The 17788-nt window shown below is 49.4% G+C and overlaps 1 protein-coding gene across 14 annotated transcripts in view; it reads right to left on the bottom strand.

Annotated features, from left to right (window-relative positions):
* Window positions 1-17788, bottom strand: part of SNX19 (sorting nexin 19) — a 140361-nt gene that overhangs the window by 110620 nt on the left and 11953 nt on the right. For 4 of the 14 annotated variants that reach the window (XR_008749885.1, XR_008749886.1, XR_008749888.1 and 1 more), the window contains exons 9-10: window positions 8466-8650; window positions 7558-7645 (exon numbers count right to left, since the gene is read on the bottom strand). The exons of 2 other annotated variants lie outside the window; for them this stretch is intronic. Coding sequence is in view for 4 of the 12 variants with exons in the window: in XM_055819305.1 (XP_055675280.1) it covers window positions 7558-7645; window positions 8466-8650 (273 nt within the window). In the remaining 8 variants the exon portion in view is untranslated. 8 more of the 14 variants (XR_008749887.1, XM_027786390.2, XR_003554328.2 and 5 more) reach the window with 7 other exon arrangements.

Here is a 17788-nt window from a genome sequence, read left to right as displayed (position 1 = left end):
CTCAATTCCCATCGCCTTTTCTTTCTCTCCTTATTTACTTGTTAATTTCCATGGCTCTTAATTTCCTGCACCCCTAGCCCCGCTGAGACCAGCCTCTGCCTACATGGGATTGCACGCTACGGCCCTTGCCTCTTCAGGGAAAGGTCAGGAACCGAGGTTTAGTGTGCCGAGAAGAAAGGCAGCAGCAGACAGACAGAGAGCACTCATAAAGATCTGGCTGTGAGCCTCTCTGAGAAAATGTCAGGTTGGGAAGGCTATAATAGCTTTAATCTGCAGTACAAGAGGATTAAAAGACTCGTTCTCACACGACAAAAGAGAAAAGAAGGGAGCGGAAGGAGCAGAACAAGGGGAGAATGAAGGCTGCAAGGGGAGGAAGGGAGAAAGTTAAAGAGCTCAACTATAAAGAGCATCAGGATTTAAAGAGCTCCGTCTTCTAGCGTAATAAATGTGAAGTGGCCTGCATGGAAAGGGGGCTTTAGCCAATGGCTTTGCTTTTGCTTTTTCACACTAAGCACACACACTTCAGCCTTCTTCAATCAAGGCAACTTGTTATGTTTGGCTTTGTTGATTTTTAGGGGCAAAGGAGTAGGAGGGGGAAACAGAAGGTTAATGAGGCTCTGCCAGATGCGACACTCGAGAGGACCGGTGGGCATTATATTTTTTAAACAGTGGTTTATGGTCTTTGATCCTCACCCCTGCTGTCCCTCCTCTAGCACGTCCCTCAAACCCCCTTGTCCTCGAGGGCCGTGGAAGAGCCAAGGGGCCTGGGAACAGGAAGGAAGTACACCGAATTGCGGGACTCTCTCCTCAAGTACTGCTTGAGCGACCTTTTCAACCGCTCAGCGAGGCCAGGAGATGAAGAGAGCTTAATTGAAAGGGTAAGGAAAGAAGGCGACTTTAAATACTTTTCAAAAAGAAAAAAAAACCACCCAACCCCATGCATCCATGGCAGGAGATGTAAAGACCAACGAGCCACCAACACGAACAAGCAAGCTGCACTCCAGAAGGGAAACCAGGTACTCAAAGCCAGCTTTCAGCATCCATCACCCATGTATTGCGGGAACCAGGGTTTCTCAGGGCTGGATGCTAACCTCAAATCAAGGCAGGACTGTCCCGCTCGATTAGCAGGGAGATTTGGACACACTTACATTAGGACATGACCAATATTCTCCTCAAAGACAGGAGGAAACCTTCCCCCCGCTGGAAGTAAGGACTTTAGTCTTTACAAGTCTTTGAAGAAATGGTAACACGGGAAGGTAAGGCAATCACCCAGGAGTCCCCAGTTTCCTCCCATTAACACGCTCACCAGCCTGAGGCACTCTGAGAAGAGAGGAGCGGGTTTTTAGAAGTCCACCGTGTTAAACAGGACTGCAACATTTGCTCTGATCTTGCACCTGCCTGGCTCAGCAGACTCACAAGTCAGGAGCGATGCTCCAAGACAACACCAGGCACAGTCAAATGTCTAAGGCAGGTTGTCTCAACTATTTTAGCAGCTTAGCACAGTGCTGGGGGCTAGCTAGCGCTCTGCGCACAAGTTGTACTCAGAGGGGAAAAAAAAAAATAAAAAAAAAATACTGTAACATAATAAGCAAGTTCCAGACAGGAATTAGAGTATAGCATATCCAGTGGAGACAGGGGGCTGGAGTGGCATTAAGGTAGGAAGAATATAATTACCTGAACTGGCCGGTGGCCAGGATAGTGATATTCATTTACATCAAGAAAGTTAGAAGTGCCAAAACCTGGATTTTACATTTAAATCCAGAAGATTGCGTATCAGAGCATCCCGATTCCATTCTTCCAACTTTTGGCTGGAAGGAAAGGTCTCCTGACAAGTTTTCTCCTCGCCACAACAGGAGGGCTTATCCTCAGCTTCACTTGGGAAGCCCAACGCCATCCCAGTGCCAGTAGCCTGTAGCTATCTATGCTTTGCTACAAGGCACCTATCGCCGAGGCAATGCCTGCACCTTGCGCTACGGGAAAAACCTCATCCCACTCCCCGTGACTCGCCCGCAGGCAACAAAGCCATACGCAGTCACCAACGCAGTCACCAGCAAGCTCTCTTGAGCGTAGCCCCTAGTTCGATCTGGTATTAATTATCCACTGCTCTGCAGAGATAAATGCTTAATCCTCTGGCTGTTGACACTGGAAAGGGACCAATCTACCCTGGGGTGGATATTATACAGGGGAACTTGGCTTCAGCTATGATCCCTGCATCATCTGCTGTACAAATGTTCACCGGCTTGCGGGTAATGGATTTCATAGGGTGTATGGGATCTTTCCATGGCAGAGCTAATCTAGAATAATACATGAGCCAAGCATTCATCGTATCAGGTTTATCTTCCTCCCTCATTTTTTTTCTTCAACGTAATATTTCCAATTTCATGTGGAATTTCTCATTTTCAGACATTCTCTATTTCCTTATAGCTTACCAGCTTTCCTCCTTCAGGACTGATATCCAGGTGAACTTCCTAAGCAGCACGGCCCAAGGGATGTGGCAACGGGTCTCTGCAACCCCTGCTTCTCTGAGCGTCTTTCACTTTCTTCCAGGAGAAAGGCCAAAGATCTCCACATCGCTTCTCTGGTTTCACACTTGCAGGAAAGCCTAAATCAAGAAGTTCGCTTGTCAGGGAGAAAGCAGAGATGCTACCAGCGATGGGAAAACTGTTTCTATTTCTGAACAAGCTGCTAAGGACTTTGGTCCTTCCCATGTCTGAGCAGTTCCACTAATGCCACTGCGTGCCAGGAGCGTAAACCACTGTCCCAGACTCATTGCCACCAGCTCTGCAGCCCCAACCAGGCTTTTTGGGACACTCGGGGAGATGCCTGTCCCCACCTTCCCACTCCCATGTGGGCTTTCTTGCCTCTCTGCTCCTTGCTCTTCTCTTCCCAAGGGCTGTCTTACAGACAGTTTCTTAGGAAAGACGAATTTTAAACCCAAACACAGGAACAAGTTTGAAATGGAGTATTATTGTACACAGAATGCAAATCACAAGTAATTGAGAGTGCTGGTTTGCTTCCCATTTAACAGCAAAAGAAGTTTTCAAGACAGCGCACTTCTACACAGGCTGGAACGGCTGCATCCACAGAGAGCTGATATGAGGGTCTGAATACAGAAAATACAAGAGGGAGTCAGTGCACGACAGCACTCTTTTGTTTTTTTCCCCCTCAAAACACAATGAAAAAACCAAGCTCTGGCTCAACACAACTACTGTTCAGCTTACGGTGGTGCCTTGCAGCTCTGTACGACTGCACTGTGTTGGACACGCACACAAAAGCTCCCATTTTCAGGGAGCTGGGGAAAATGAAATGCTTTCCTCAACACCATGTAATCAGCAAGCGGTGGGCTGGAAACAGATTGCATATGTCCAGTAGATCCCACAGAGCTGAGCGCCCACCTGAAGCGCGTACTGCTCTACACCTAACATGACAGAAGCACAGAAGCTTGCAACTTTTTCTGGAGATCAAATCTGGCTGCTCTCACCACCTACCCTTTAGCAAGAGGTGGCTAGAGCCTTCTGCACAAATGCCTGCAGAAAAACGGAGCTTGCTGGGAGCATCACATGCACACAGAGTGAGTTAAGGTTTTATCATTGGCCTTGTTTGTTTTCCCAAAGCAGTATTTCCAGTCTTGGTCCAATGGAAACAGACTTTTAGCCCACCCAAATGCCAAAGTGTGCCTTTGCCACCGCTACGCTATGCTCAATTTAATGTGAAAACTACAGTGAGGCAATGAACTGGCATTAGAAAAAAGCTGAACTTTTTGTCAGATTTTGTAGTCCTTAACAACAAGACACAGAGAGGGGCTGCTTGCTGCTGGGCAGCTCCATGTTGGCTGTGAGAACGGACTAAGCTCTATGCAGGAGAGCACAGGCGCCTGAAGCCTAGCCAGCAAGAGCGTAAGGAAGGGCTCCCCATCCCTGGTTTCTGTTTTCCTCACTCTACGAAAAGAAAGGGGGTTCTGGAGATTAAAACTAAGATCTTGCAATCCAAACTCCTGGGGTCTGTTCCCAACCGGGCTGCTGACTTTAGAGCGCATGCAAGTAAACCTGCTTCATCTCACTCTGACCCAGCTCCTCCCATGAAAACACGGAGGAGATGTTGCTGCTTCACCCTGTGAGCAAGTCTGCAAAACACAGGCTTCGAGGCCCCTGGGTGGAAGGTGCAGAGGGTGCACAGACCAAGCAGCTGCCTGGTACAACCACAAACCATTGTCCCACCATCCCAGTGAAGTGCCGGCTCTGAAGCTATGCTCCTCGGAGCCCACCAGCAGAAAACACAAATGCCTTCCATCAAGGTAATTGAATATTGAGCTGTTTGCATCATGTCAGAGATCAGGGTGAATGGCTGGGATGGTAGGGCTTCCTGGCAGAGCTCATCCTTCCAATGCCACATCCAGTGTCTGTAGGAACTGTGCTAGACTTCTGCCCTCACGTGTTGCTAGCGGTGCAGAGTTCGCAGTCCACCCCCTGAATGATCTTTTCAGCAAACAGTCTCTTATTGACATCCCTAATCAATGACAGACTACAGTCTTGGAGCTCCAAACCCATAAAATTAGTAAGGAAGCAATAGCAAGCAAGCACACCAAGAGCATCTGGGAAGCCACCACGCACAACAGGGCTATGCTACATCATCCCTGGCTGGTGGTTCCTTCTCCTACTCCTCAAGACAGCTGATGTAGTAAATGGAAGTAGTAGGAAAAAGAAGGGAAACAGCAGCCTGGCAGCGAAAGGCAGGGTGAAGCCGCTGCTCCAAGCAGATATTGCACTTAAAGATATATAGGTGTTCTGGATTGCCGTTTGGGATTATCCCATACAGAGCATTCTTCAACGCTTTGCCTAATCTACTCTTAAGCTACTTAATGCACATGCTCCCTCCTTTTCCAAGCAGGTGGTAAGGCTACCATCTCAGAAGCAGCACTGCTGAGAAACGGCTCTGACAAGCAATGCAAAACTGGTTTGCTCTGTTACATTAGATCCTGCCTAGTCTCGGGATGCCCTTGAAGCTCCCTAAAAATATACTTGTTGGCAGCAAGCGAATCCTTCCCTGTATTTTCACACAACGCATGCACAACAGAAGCACAAAGAAGCAAACATCGCTGCATGTCCATTATTAAGCAGCTGCCTCTGAAAAGAACAGAATATGCTTCCAGCAGTGCGCATGTTGGAGTTACATCACCTTCTCTCCAAACATGCAACGGAGTATGCAGCTCCAAGAAACAGCAGGCTATATGAAATGCACCGTTTGGTACTGTAACATGGAAATGAGCTGTGATCCTGCATGCTCCACTCTTGGGAAGTCTCCTCTTTAAGCACTTTACTCAGTTGAGAACACCTGGAGCAGCATCCCCTTGATCAGCAAAGTCCAGCACTGGTCAGTTGATGTTTCTTGCAGGAAATACAGCAAAACAGGTCAGCAAACTTGTCTGTTGGTGCATATTCTCTGTGTCCATTTGCCCTGTCACAAACCTGACAGCCAGGCAGCATAAGCTTGCAAAACCACTCAAGCCTTGGATGACCCGGAAAAGCAGCTGCCAAATCAACGTGTCATTCTGTGCTGGGTGGCACTGGACATCATGACCTGACAAACTTTCTAGAGCCCTCTGCACACAGTTGTTGCCATAGCAGGCATAGTAAACTGAAGCACAGTGACACTGCAATCAATGACAGAGCTAAAGCGGTCCTCAAGCCCATTGCTGTGGTCTAACCCACTGGCTGTCCATCACACGTGTCCGGTATTCCTCCCGGGCTCAGAGGTACTCACTCTCCTTCCAGAGCTTACTATGAGAAGCACTTTTGTATGGGAGCAGATTTACTTGCTGCGTGTCACTCATAGGTCAGCTCCTTTTCTCCCATGTCTTTCCGGTGACAGCCTCTGGGACTAAAATGTGACACAGCAGGCAAACTACGAGATAATCCTCAAGTCCAGCTAAGCTGCCATTTGTAGGGTCCGTACTGGGGACGGTTCTCTTTTCCAGGACCACAGTCTATCCTACTTGCATCCTACTGTTCAGGCAGCAAAAGATGCCAGAACAAGACCAAGACCATGTCAGAGAAGTGGCCACGAGAGACAGCTTATCTTTGTCCCTAAGGCAGGACAGCAGCTGAGATTTCTGCACTGCTTTCAACCTCCCAGCTATCTGGGCAGTGGGGATGGGTCCCTGATGCTGACTTCAGGGTTATTATCACATCTCCACACTTCATTCTCTCCACACCTTCCTTCTGGTAAAATGGGTGGTGCGGCGCAGGCACAGGGCAGGCTGCTTAGAGAGCAGGGACAGCATTTGGTCCTCTCTTCACCTGTCCTGGAGAAACATCTATCAACACTGTCACATCAGGTCCCTGCAGGCCACTGCCAGGTGGAGCCTGAGGCCATGAAAGCAAATCTTACATGCTGTCTGCCTTTAGATGTTAGAGATGTTCAGAAACATGGGGCAAGACAACACGGTTTGTGGGCAGCCTGCATACCCTCTTCTCAAGCTGTCCAGCTCAGCAGATGTCAGGCATCTTCATTCCAGGCTCTCCATCAAAACAGACACTACACGGCGGAAAGGCATCTTCAGCCCCGACACTGGGTTTAATCCATCACCCAGCAAAAACAGAGGAGCCTGGAAGCAGCCTCATTTAGCACTGGCTGGAAAAATTCTTTACAAGAAGCTCCCAGACATGTTCAGTAAACACTGAAAATCAAATCATCCCATGCCTGTGGCTGCTTCTCTCCTCCACTGCCGACTACACCAGCCCTGGTTAATGTGCTGAAATGCCTGCTTTGTCCAGGCCACTAGAAGCAGATGGCGCAACAGCTGCGGTCTCGAGCTCATTGCTGGAGCCCTTCAGAACCAAGAACTCCAGCAGAATGTCCAAGAGGCAGAAAACCAGGTGCCTGAAATGGAGAGAAGACAAAGCTTAGGCTAGTCAGGGCACAGCGGAGCTAGGAGAGCAGCTCCAGACACGCAGAAGCCACAGCTCATGCAAGTAAGAAGTATTCTGACTGCCATCAGGGGAAAGACAAAAGATCTTGTAGTCTAGAAGAGATGTTTCAAGGGATGGTTCAGGGGGGTTTTTTTCCACCCCCAAACCACTGGGTGTTTGAAGCTGCTGAGCACCACAGAAAACACAAATGCAGCTCCTTGGCTGAGGTGGCACATAATTTCTCTGCAGTTAATCACAAAAACATTGCTTTCTGAATGCACAGCAATGGGTATACAGAAAAACGCTATCTACACATACATGCAGCTCCCTAAGCTCTTCTAAAAACAACAAACTAACCCAGGATTTGTCTTATTTCCTCTGACAGTCCCTTGACATCCACAAACTGAGCAGGCCCAACAATATAATTAACAAGACTGGCGCAATAATCTTCAGCCAGACCACGGTCCTAAACATGCACCTTCATAATAAGCAAACCAGATGCCCTTCAATAATGTCAGTCTAGGAGAATCAGCCAGGTATTTTCTGTGCCAAGAAGCTGGCAGCGTGAATGTCACGGCAAAGCCCTGAGCGTGGCTAACAGACCCTATTGCAAAGGCTGTCAGCGTAAAGAGCCTACAAATCCATGTACCTGTTTATCACAGGCTGGCCCAGGGACTCCAGTACCAGGTTCCAGCTCATCCGGCATTTACTGGTTCCGAGGATTTCTTGGATCGCATCTGTCAATGTCAGGGACAAAGCTTTAGGAACGGCACATTTCCATGGTAGTAAACCAGGGTCAATCTTCTGCTGATGGGTACTAAAAGTTTGTGACAGTGCTCCAAACCTGAGGCACCTCATGCCCAACGTTACCCTGACAAAAAACAGTCAGGGACAGGACTGAATGTCAGAAAAACATTCCAGGCTGGAAAGGCGTATACTGGTAGGGCCTCTTCATCCCATTCATGTAAAGAGTTAACAGTTCAGACTGCACTCACATGGATTAGGCAGCAGCTGCTGTAATGCCAAAGGTCCCCGTGTCAAACTTCAAGAGAGGGAAATCCAGTGCAGCTGGGCTCATGATTTCAGTCTGGTGGAAAAGCCACTCTTTAGCACGAGAAGCCAAAAAGGCTTTGCCTTTTGACTCTTCTCAGCAATGGTACCCTCTGGCAGCAGGTGGGAGCACAGCGTGGCGCTGGCTTTCCTGAGCCCTGCCTCGTTTGAGGTGGCTCAGTGGGAACAGGACCACCAGCACTAAGCACAGAGTATGTGGCCAGTCTGCATCCGGGAACCACCAGGACACGTGTCCTTTTCTCTGTGAGCCGGGCCGCTCCCCGAAGGCTTATGCAAACTATCTAGAACTGGGAAACTGCGGTTTTCACTTGCAGGAAACCATTCAAACCTCAAAGGTCACGAACGTTTCCCAGCATCTTGGCACCAGCAGACTCCATCTCTATGTTTAACCACATTTCCAGAGATGCCAACGCACTGGAGGGTTCCCCAGCCTCCCCCACCGCTCCTTTCTCAAGGGCGGCTGACACGTCTCTGGGGCACACTTACTAGGCAAGATCCCCATCAGGCTCTGCAGGGCCTGCTCTGCTGCTGCTTTCTTCTGCTCCTCTGTCCTGGCTGGTTTAGGCACTGCTGGTAAAACTCCTCCAGGCCAGATGGATTCTTGTAGCAACTGGAGGTACTGGACCCAACGCTGGGTGCAAGTCAGGTTAACCACCTGGACTTCCAGCCACCTGTGAGCACAAGCAAAGAGACAGAAACGTCCAGAAAAATCAGGCTTGGTACCAACTCGGAGGCTTTCTGCCGATCAGAGGCCCTGGAGGGGTAAACCAGCTTGCTGGGTAAGTTAACACGCAGTTTTCAAGTCTATATGCCAAATATTTTCACAAGTATTAATTAGCTGAATTTCCCCATGCACCAGAAGTAGGTATATATTCCCTAGCTCATAGACAGAAACACACATGTAAAGTCACAGAGAAAAAGCAAAGGCCATGAAAAGTTCCATCGCCCTGCTGCCCCCAGGAAACCAGGGAGTAACTGGTGCACGGTATGGGACATGACTGGCCTTAACCTCTGAGTCACATCCATGCACAAGCCGAGACAGAGCTGGAAGGCCTGGTGTTTTAACCCTAAACCATGACTGACTGGGAGGACATAAGCATGTTCTGGCAACCTCAGCTCCTCTCATCAGTCCCTCTGCTACCAAGAGAGTCAAGGGTACCTTGACTGGAGACCAAAACACGTGCTCCAAGGATGGCAAGGCGCAAATATCCTCCTGTTTCATGCTCCCCTCATCCCCCTGCTTCCCTGCTGTCCAGCCCTGTTCCATCACAGGTGGCAGGCAATGAAGTCATCGCCACTCCCACCCAAAACCTCATGCTGCACATCTATTAAAAGGAAAGTTAGGTACCTGCCAACACAACCGCTGGTCGGCCCTCCTGCTGGGTCAGGACTGTGCCCTTTATACGGTAACAACCTGCAAATCCCGAGGCCGCAGGAATGCCGCTGCTCCACGTAAGGGCTCAGAGGCGTTTGCAGCCTGCATGGGGGAGATGTGTCCACACCACCCAAGCGCTGGCCAGGGCAAGTTTCTAAATCACTCATGCGGACCCTCTTTCCCAGATGTGAAATCACTTCCCTGTGTAATAGCAAACCCCGCAGCCATCAGTCAAAACTCGCCACAGCCTAAAATCTTTCCCCCCAGAATAAGGAGAGGCCAGCGGACGATTCCCTGGTGCCACAGAGGCCAACAGGAGAGTCACCATCGATTCAGCAAGACTGGGATTTGGTGGTGCAGCACCAACAGTGACAGCCTGTTGCTGCCACCCTCATCAGTGGGAGGCTCCGGAGCAAAGAGAGGAGCGTCGGCATGGGGCTGGGGTAGGGAAAAGGCTTGCGATTTCGCCAGTACTTCAAGAGTCCCAGAGGAGAAGAGTCCGCAAGCAGGGCCAGGAGACCCGTTCCTCTTGGCAGCTGGCGTTCGTGCTTGCAATTCCGTCACCACTACGCCCCGGCAGCTCATAGTACATCCAAGAGCATGGGTCCTGCCAAGGCAAACTTTATTTAACCTGCGCTCTGCCAGACTGTCTGCATTCTTCTCAGGCGAGGCATTCAGGCCAAGGGCGTCTTTCCCCATCTAAGTGGGACAATGTGAGCAGAGAGTCGGGAATAGCAACACCTAAAGGTAACCAGGGGCAAAGGAACAGCAGGTAGCCATCACCGGGGCCAGAGCTGCAACACAATGCTCCCTTCTTCAGCATGAAACAAGGTGCTTAGCTGCAGGTCTTGAATGGTGCACACCTAGGAAGTGCCAGCTGCAAAGGCAAAGACCATTAAAAAGACTGAAAACAAGCCCTGGCACAGCAGCAAGGCCTGTTACGCCTCTGAGCAAGGCATTACAGGAGCATGGGCAATGCTCCTGGTGATCCCAGTAACGGCACTGGAAATGGGGAGACACAGCCTCTACGCTTAGCCTCACCAGGGATCCCGAGTACTGAAGCTGCTACAGGAGTGCCAGAGATCCAAAGCATAGCTTCTACCTGTCTTAAAGTACAAAATGTCACAGCACAGACTTGCCTGGGAAAAGGCTGCGTTTGAAATACAATTGCTTGAAAGGGTTTTTATCTCCAGCCATCAGTAGAGTTTAGCACCTTGGATCACGTTAAAGCCTCCAGCCATCCCCAACTAAATTAAAGTGTTAAACTGCAGCTCCTCTAGAGGCAAGAGCTTTTATTAACAAGGTTTTTCATTAACATGTTTTCTTATACAACCTGCTTTACTAATTGAGAAAACATTTGACAAGCAACAGAAGTTCAGAGACTTGGGGACAGAGCTGTAAACAGTACAACCCTGCATCTAGGGAGATCAGATGGAACGCTGACTTGAAATTCATCTCAGCCATAGTCACTTACCATCCTTTAAAAGGCCGTAGAAAGCAAAGAACAAGCTTTCTTTTTCTTAGGAATGTTCCTAAAATAGCTAAAAAAAAATCAAGCAAATACTGAGCAAAGTGAAACTTAGAGAAGACAGCATGCATTTCCAGACAGCTCAGGAGCAGACTGAGGACTGACAAATGCTGGAAGGCCTCGTACAAACAACTTACCATTTCTAGCTCATTTATTTCCATAAAGTCACCAGAACTAGGCAACAAGGCCTAGAAGTAACATCTATAAATCTGATTACGTGTGCATGCATTGCGATTACTTAAGTGCTTACAGGTCTTAGTTCCCACAGTTGCAAAACACCATTGATGGATTTTTTTTAATTTTTTTTTTTGCTTGGTCTGACAGCTCACTGCCTAAAGGGCAGCATCTGAGGACAGCTCCATCGGTTTTGTCCCACCTGCGCCGACGTGTGCCACAGCTCCATGTGAGATCCTGAGAAGAGGCCAACTGGCCCCATCACACAGTGCTCAGGCAGCAGGATACTCACTGCTAGGAAAGGGGGAAGAGGTATCCAAACCCACAAAGTACAATCACATGCAAAAAAGCGGAAACTAGACAGGAAAGGGGACAAGAAAGAAGGAGAAAACCAAGCTGGGAGCAAATGGAAGGAAGACTAACTGTGCTCTGGGTTCCCTTTTGCCATTCTATCGGTGTGTGGACCCATTCCAAAAGCACTGGAAAGAGAAGAACTGTCAAGACTGGTCCATCTGGCTCAGCATCTTCCCTGGGAGAGCAGCTAATGCTCTCAGACACTTCGAAAGAAATTATCAAAACAGAGTAACCTGCCACGAAGAGTTTTCCTTCCTACTCTCAACGTGCACCTGTTAAAGTCATCGCCAGCACCCACTCTGGGGAACGCACACTACATTTGCACAACACGCACAGGGGCAGGCACCAGCAACGTTCATTCAATGGTGAGGAGCAAAGTAACTCCTCAGCTCTCACAACTGTAGTTGCAACCCAGGGTCACACCAAGCTTTATTGAAAAAATATTTTTTTTCAATAAAACCCCGATTTCTATGGCAAATTGACCTTTCCATCAGGCAGACTCGCTGTACCGTGATCAGGATTAAGAGCTCAGGCTTCTCACAAAGGATCTCCAAATACGTGCGGGTCCAAAGCTCACCTTCACCAGCAGATCACAGATGATTTTTTTGTACTATTAAAGGACTAAGCATCTGAGATTCATGTGCCACATTGAATGTACACACACGCCTGCTCCCAGGTAGAAATAAATCCAGCAAGAAATAGATGTGGTTTTTTTTTTTTTTTTTAATGTCTGATGACTTACTATTCCCATTCCGCTATTTCATGAAGAAATAACCTTAATAAGAAAGAAAGAAAAACAAACCCATCACCGAACCATCTCCTTACACTTTGGTTGAGACCAGAAATAGATAGAAAGTGACCTCCTGGGCTCAGATGTTCAAATGCTTTGCTAGGGCCCAATGCAAAGAGACAGACTGCAAAGGCTGTGAACTCCTGGACACTAGTCTGGAGGTGCATAGCTTGCCCATGCTGTAAGGGTCCTCTGTTTGAAACAGCTGCTGATGGAGGAATGAAATGGCTGCTAAAAAAGAGCTGATTTAATGCCATGGCTTAAGCTGGAACTTCAAGGTCAGCTGAAGGGGCCCATTAAGACAGGAACGGCAGAAATGCCCTGGGAATGAGAAACAAGGCCTGGGGGGTACATACCTTGGCCCTCCTCCAGCACCTAGAAGCAACAAGGGCTGCTAAGACAGAACAGCCTTATGGTAAAGGCAGACTAAGAGTCAGGAACAGGCAAAACACAGTGTATAGACTCGGTTTTACCTGCCTCCTGTGAGCCAGACGCGCTCACTTAAGTGGGCTACCCAGGGACTTCGCCCACAGGCAGAGAGAGCTCAACTCCGCAAGTAAAGGTTCGACAGGTTGGATTTGCTTAGTCTGGAAAATAGAGATGGACCAGGAATGGACAAAAAGAGATGGTACTCCTCAGATTTACAAACAGCTGCCAGAAGGTAGTAAAACTCTGTTTTTCTCATCCATCAAAGTTAGGATAGGAACTGCTAAGTCCACTTGAGCCGAGTAATGGTTGAGTTAAATATGCCGATTGTAATAAAAATCGGAAGCAACAGTGACTTTCCCCCCCCCCCCCCCCCCCCCCTCAAACTGGGCATTTTAAGGCTTTAGGGAAACACAAATTGGAGGCCACGTTAGGAAGAAGACAAGAACGCCTCTACTAGTCTGCATTAGCTGTATAAATACAAATAGCTCTATAAATATACGTGAGCTGTGCATAACAGTAGCAAGCCCAGCTCAACATCTACTACTTTCCACCCCAGAAGGCGGCCTCCATTTCCCTGAGGTCAGTTAACACGGCATGGCTAACCAGAAGCTCAAAAAAGACCCGTGAGACCAAGGTAGCGAAAAGGATTTAAGAAAAAAGCAACATCTGGAAATGCACAAGGCATTCAAGCATCTGACTCTTATGAAATAGAGAGAGGCTGGTACTTAAATCACTAGACCATCCCTCCCTTCACAGTACTTGTCACCCAAATTCCTCCCCAAATTGTGCCTCAAACCACAAGAATATCTTCAACTCAAGAGCTCAGAAAGAGCAACATTTCAGTGCTCTGACTGTAAAACATTTCTGAGCAAAGCTTGTAAAACTGAAGAAGCAGCTGCAGCGGGCACAGTCAGAAGAGTGGAAAAACACCAATGGAGAGCTTTCGCCCCCAGGCTCGGCTTTTAGCACCTGCTACTTCAGCCCACATCCACCTTCTCCACGCAGCCGCCAGCAGAAACACATGCAGCCCGCTGCTGGCACACTCAGCTCAAACACCTTCAAAAGCAAACCCACGCTTGTCCAGGCCATCAGTAAACCCTTTGCAGAGGAAGGAAACAGAAAAGAAAAAAAGCCCTCCATAAATCAAAGAGTACAAAGCATCCCAAGCCCTTTTAAACTTCTGGCCAAAGACACACACGCAAAAAGTAAACTATTCTTCTCGCCTTACTGGAAATGTTCCTCTCCTGCTGCCCTATAAAAAGTTTACAATTGTATACGCTATGAACAATACGTCCTGTACGCCTGCCTAAGCACACGGTAATGAAGTGTTTGACCAGTGAGGCAGCATTCCCATGGCTGAGTGCCTCCCCCTTGAACAGAGTGTCTTGCCAGCCTCGCATCTCCCAAGCATAAGCTCCACGGAGGGCAGCTGCACCGAAGGGAGCAAGAAACAAATCAAACTGCAAGCAGTTGACACCAGTAGCATTTGCATCCAACGTACCTTCATCAGATTTGCCCGTGCTGGCACCTTGCCAGCGTAGGGCAGCAGGATTTTTCTACGTCCTCAACCCAGGCAGCGAGAGGCGGAGCTGGAGGAAGCCCTGGGAGAAGTGGGTACGCAGGACATGTTACTGTGGGGCAGAGAGGAGTGAAACCAGATCATCTCCTACTGCCTGTAGGCATGAAACCACACTTCAGTGTGGGGACTTGGGGCACCACTCTGTGCTGCTCCCTCCAGAACACACCTGCTGCAAAAAAATTGTCTAAACACACAGGGCTCCAAATCCAACCTCTTCTTCCCCTAGTGAGTTAACCGAGCTGCTCTGTTTTTTGCTTTTCTCAAGTCAGATCTCCCCGCGCCGCCGTGGGGCTCAGGAAAGGGGGAGAAAGCTACGTGATTAAAAAAAAAATCGTCCAAAAAACCCCTTGATTTTTAACAAAGCATCCCAGCTTTCGGTAACATCTTCATCAAGTATTTATTGAGCCAATTAAGCTCTCAGCGGTGCCCCAGGGAGAGGCCAGGCTGTCTCAGCCAGGTCCTGCTCAGAGCAGATTGCTTCATTAGCCCACTTCAGAATCAAAATACATAAAAACACCATTAACCCTTCACAAGCCAGGGAAAACTAAAACTAACAGGGAGACGTTACTTCCTCTCAATCCTTTTCTTCTTTGTCTATTTGAAATAGGAAGTTGTTGTGGGTTTGTTTTTTGGTTTTTTTTTCAATATGGGATAAAAGTTGGCACGTATCTAATTGCTGAAACAGAATCAAAAGAAAAGAAAAGACAGATGCAGTTAAAATAATGTTGCAATTGTTATCAAAAGCACAGAGTGCTTGCTTCATTCTAGTGGCTGGTTTTGGAAGAATGCTGCTTCTAGAAGAGGAAAAAAAAATAATTCTGTTTGGGACAGAGATTCAAAGCTGGATCCAAAATTTCCAGGTGCTTGGAGACAACTGAATTGAGGCCCGTTTCCAAGCTGGTTTTTATTTACATACACACACGAAGACACACAGAGCCCCGAAGATCGCTTTTGCTGACATACCACAGGCCTGCGATTTCTACTGCTCCTTGCAGCTATAATACAAACAGCCAAAGACAGAGCTGAGGAGGAAGATGCCGTGAGGTTGGTTCCTCTACATACAAACTCCGATGCTGGCTTTTTGGCTGGGGTGCACACCTGCAGGTCAGAGCCTTCGCTGCCACGTACCTGGGCCTGCCAGCACAGCCCACCGACGTGTGGTGGCAAAGGTCCTTATTAAATGTGCCCAAATCATCACCCCCAGGTGACAAGCCAGAAAAGCGAATGGATTTAGTTGCTCCAGCCACACCGACATTGCACGTTTGGCAGCTTGTTTCTGCCAGCAAGACTCCCGAGGTGCTGCCCGAGCCCAGAGTGGAAAGCTCCCTGCCAGCTACAAAACCAAAAGAAAGTGGGAGCAGCCATGCTGGGAACAGCTTTAGCATAAACCTTCCTGGTTTCTCCTGGCACGTGAAGAGCAGGAGTCAACCCTCAGCTTTAATGTCTTTTTCAGAGACAACACAGGGAGGGAACGGGGAGCCTCCGCAGTGAACGCCTGCCCACGGCACAGCCACGTCCCCCCCCAGGATACCCCCTACACTGGGTGACACATGGACAGCCCAGCGTCGTGCTGACCCCCAGTGCGACCAAGCACCGAGATGAGGTCTGGCTCACCGTTTCCGCTGTTGGACATGGCTCCTGCAGGGCTCCAGATGGCCAGGGCTGGGCAGAAATGCTTGCCCATGAGCAGCACGTTCCCAGCACGCCCACAGCTGCAGGTGCTTGGCTGCCCAAGCAGGCAGGTTTACTCAGGGACACTTAAGAGGGTCAAGCAACACTACATGCTGGTGGCACTTTCAAGTCAAGAGGGTCAAGGAGGCTGCCAAGGGTCTTTGGTTTTGGCAGTTCTGTTGGCACAGAGATCAAGGAAGAAAGAAGAGAAAAACCACCCAGCAAGCAACTCCCTGAAGCTTTGAGCTCCTTGACTCACACCAGCAGTTGCACAAGTGCTTGCAACACCTGGCGAGACACAGGCAGGCTCTGGCGCAGAGCCTCAAAGCCCAGAGGACAGCAAGAAGGCAAGGGCAGCCTGGGGTTGCACATGGGGGAAACCTCCAGCAACAGCCCACCTGAACCCATCTTGTGCAACGGTTGGGCACCGTGCCGCATCTCTGCCGAAGGAGGGACGGGAGATGCGCCATGAGACCAAGCTGCAGCACCCTTTGGACCAGTGCAGGTGTCTGGAGTGCCAAAGAGACATCGGGCTCAGCTGCAAGGGCCCTTTGCCACCCTGTTTAATCAACAATCCAGGACCTTTGTCAATCACAGGCCGTGGATATCAGTCCAAGGGGTTCTCACTTGGTGGAGCTGAAAGCCAAGCAAGCCCCCGGTGTGAGGGCTAATGAAAGCAGCCACACTGCTGAACCGTTACCCCTCAACACACACAATAAAGCAGGGATGGGGGGGACACAAAACCTGACAGCATGGAGAGATGGGAAAAGACAGAGGGAAGGCCATGGCAATGCAACAGTCACCCTGGAGACGGGAGGCCCCGCTGCTGATAGTGGTTTTTACCTCTGCAGGGAGTGACCTCCATAGCAGCCAGCTCTGAGACCACTTCAAGGGCCATGGAGACACATCCTGCTCCCCCCAGCCTTGCATCTCCTGTCAAAAGTGCACTGAATGTGCAGGACAGCATTGGAAAGGACAAAACCTGGAATAACCCACAGCCCTACAGGCTGCAGCACCATTCATGTCAACCACATCCTCCCTGTACCTGCCCCAGCGTGTGGCATCAGCTTCCTCCACACGCCGTAGTTGCCCAGATGGTTTCCATAGGCAAGCAGGTTGCCTGTGTCGAGGTGTTTGCTCTTTAGACCAGGACCTAGCCAAACTGTTTATCCAAACCCTAAGAGACTGAAGACCCTGCCAAAATCTAGGCTGCAACAAGAATTCAGATGCTCCAGACCTACTGCTGATAGGATGAAGACTACCAAGACTCTGTGGCCTTGCCCAGCTCTTGACCCCCAGCAACGCTGGGTAAGATCTAGCACCTCAAATCAGAGACAACCCCTTGCTACTACAGCCTTCCTAGGACTACTCAGCCCCATTTCAGTGTACATACTCAAAACTTACCCTGTGCACTGGCCAAGTGCCCCTTCTCTCCTCTGTTCCCATGCCAGGGCCCAGTGTCCCTCACTGCAGCACCCCAGAGTCAGGCTCCCCACAAGACCATGGTCCAAGACTCAGCTCAGGGGTAGACCTGAGCTCAGACGGACCTTCCTTTCCCCTGCTAGTTCAGCAGTGGCTGAAACCTCGGGAGAGCCAGCTCAAGAGAGGAAACCCTACAAGGAAAACAAGCCAAAGCTAGCCAGACTCGCAAAGGGAACCAGAGCTAGAAGAACTTGCAAGAAACCACTCTTGTAAAAGCCTGATAGTCATCTGTAAGCAGTCTCGCAGCATCCCTGGCTCTCCATCTACATCTCACACAGAGTGGAACATCACCTCCCCAAATCCACCTGCTTTGCCGAGCAATGACGGGACAGGGTGCAAAGCCTGGAGGAGCACCGGAGTGACCCAAAGGGAACAGTAAGGCAAGCGGTGCTGAGCTCCTGGGTTAAGGCAGGGATAATTTGCATTT

This window comes from Falco peregrinus, chromosome 15, assembly GCF_023634155.1.
Source record: "Falco peregrinus isolate bFalPer1 chromosome 15, bFalPer1.pri, whole genome shotgun sequence".
Classification (NCBI taxonomy): domain Eukaryota; kingdom Metazoa; phylum Chordata; class Aves; order Falconiformes; family Falconidae; genus Falco; species Falco peregrinus.
Note: the sequence above shows the minus strand (reverse complement) of the source record. Positions and strands in the feature narration are given on the sequence as shown.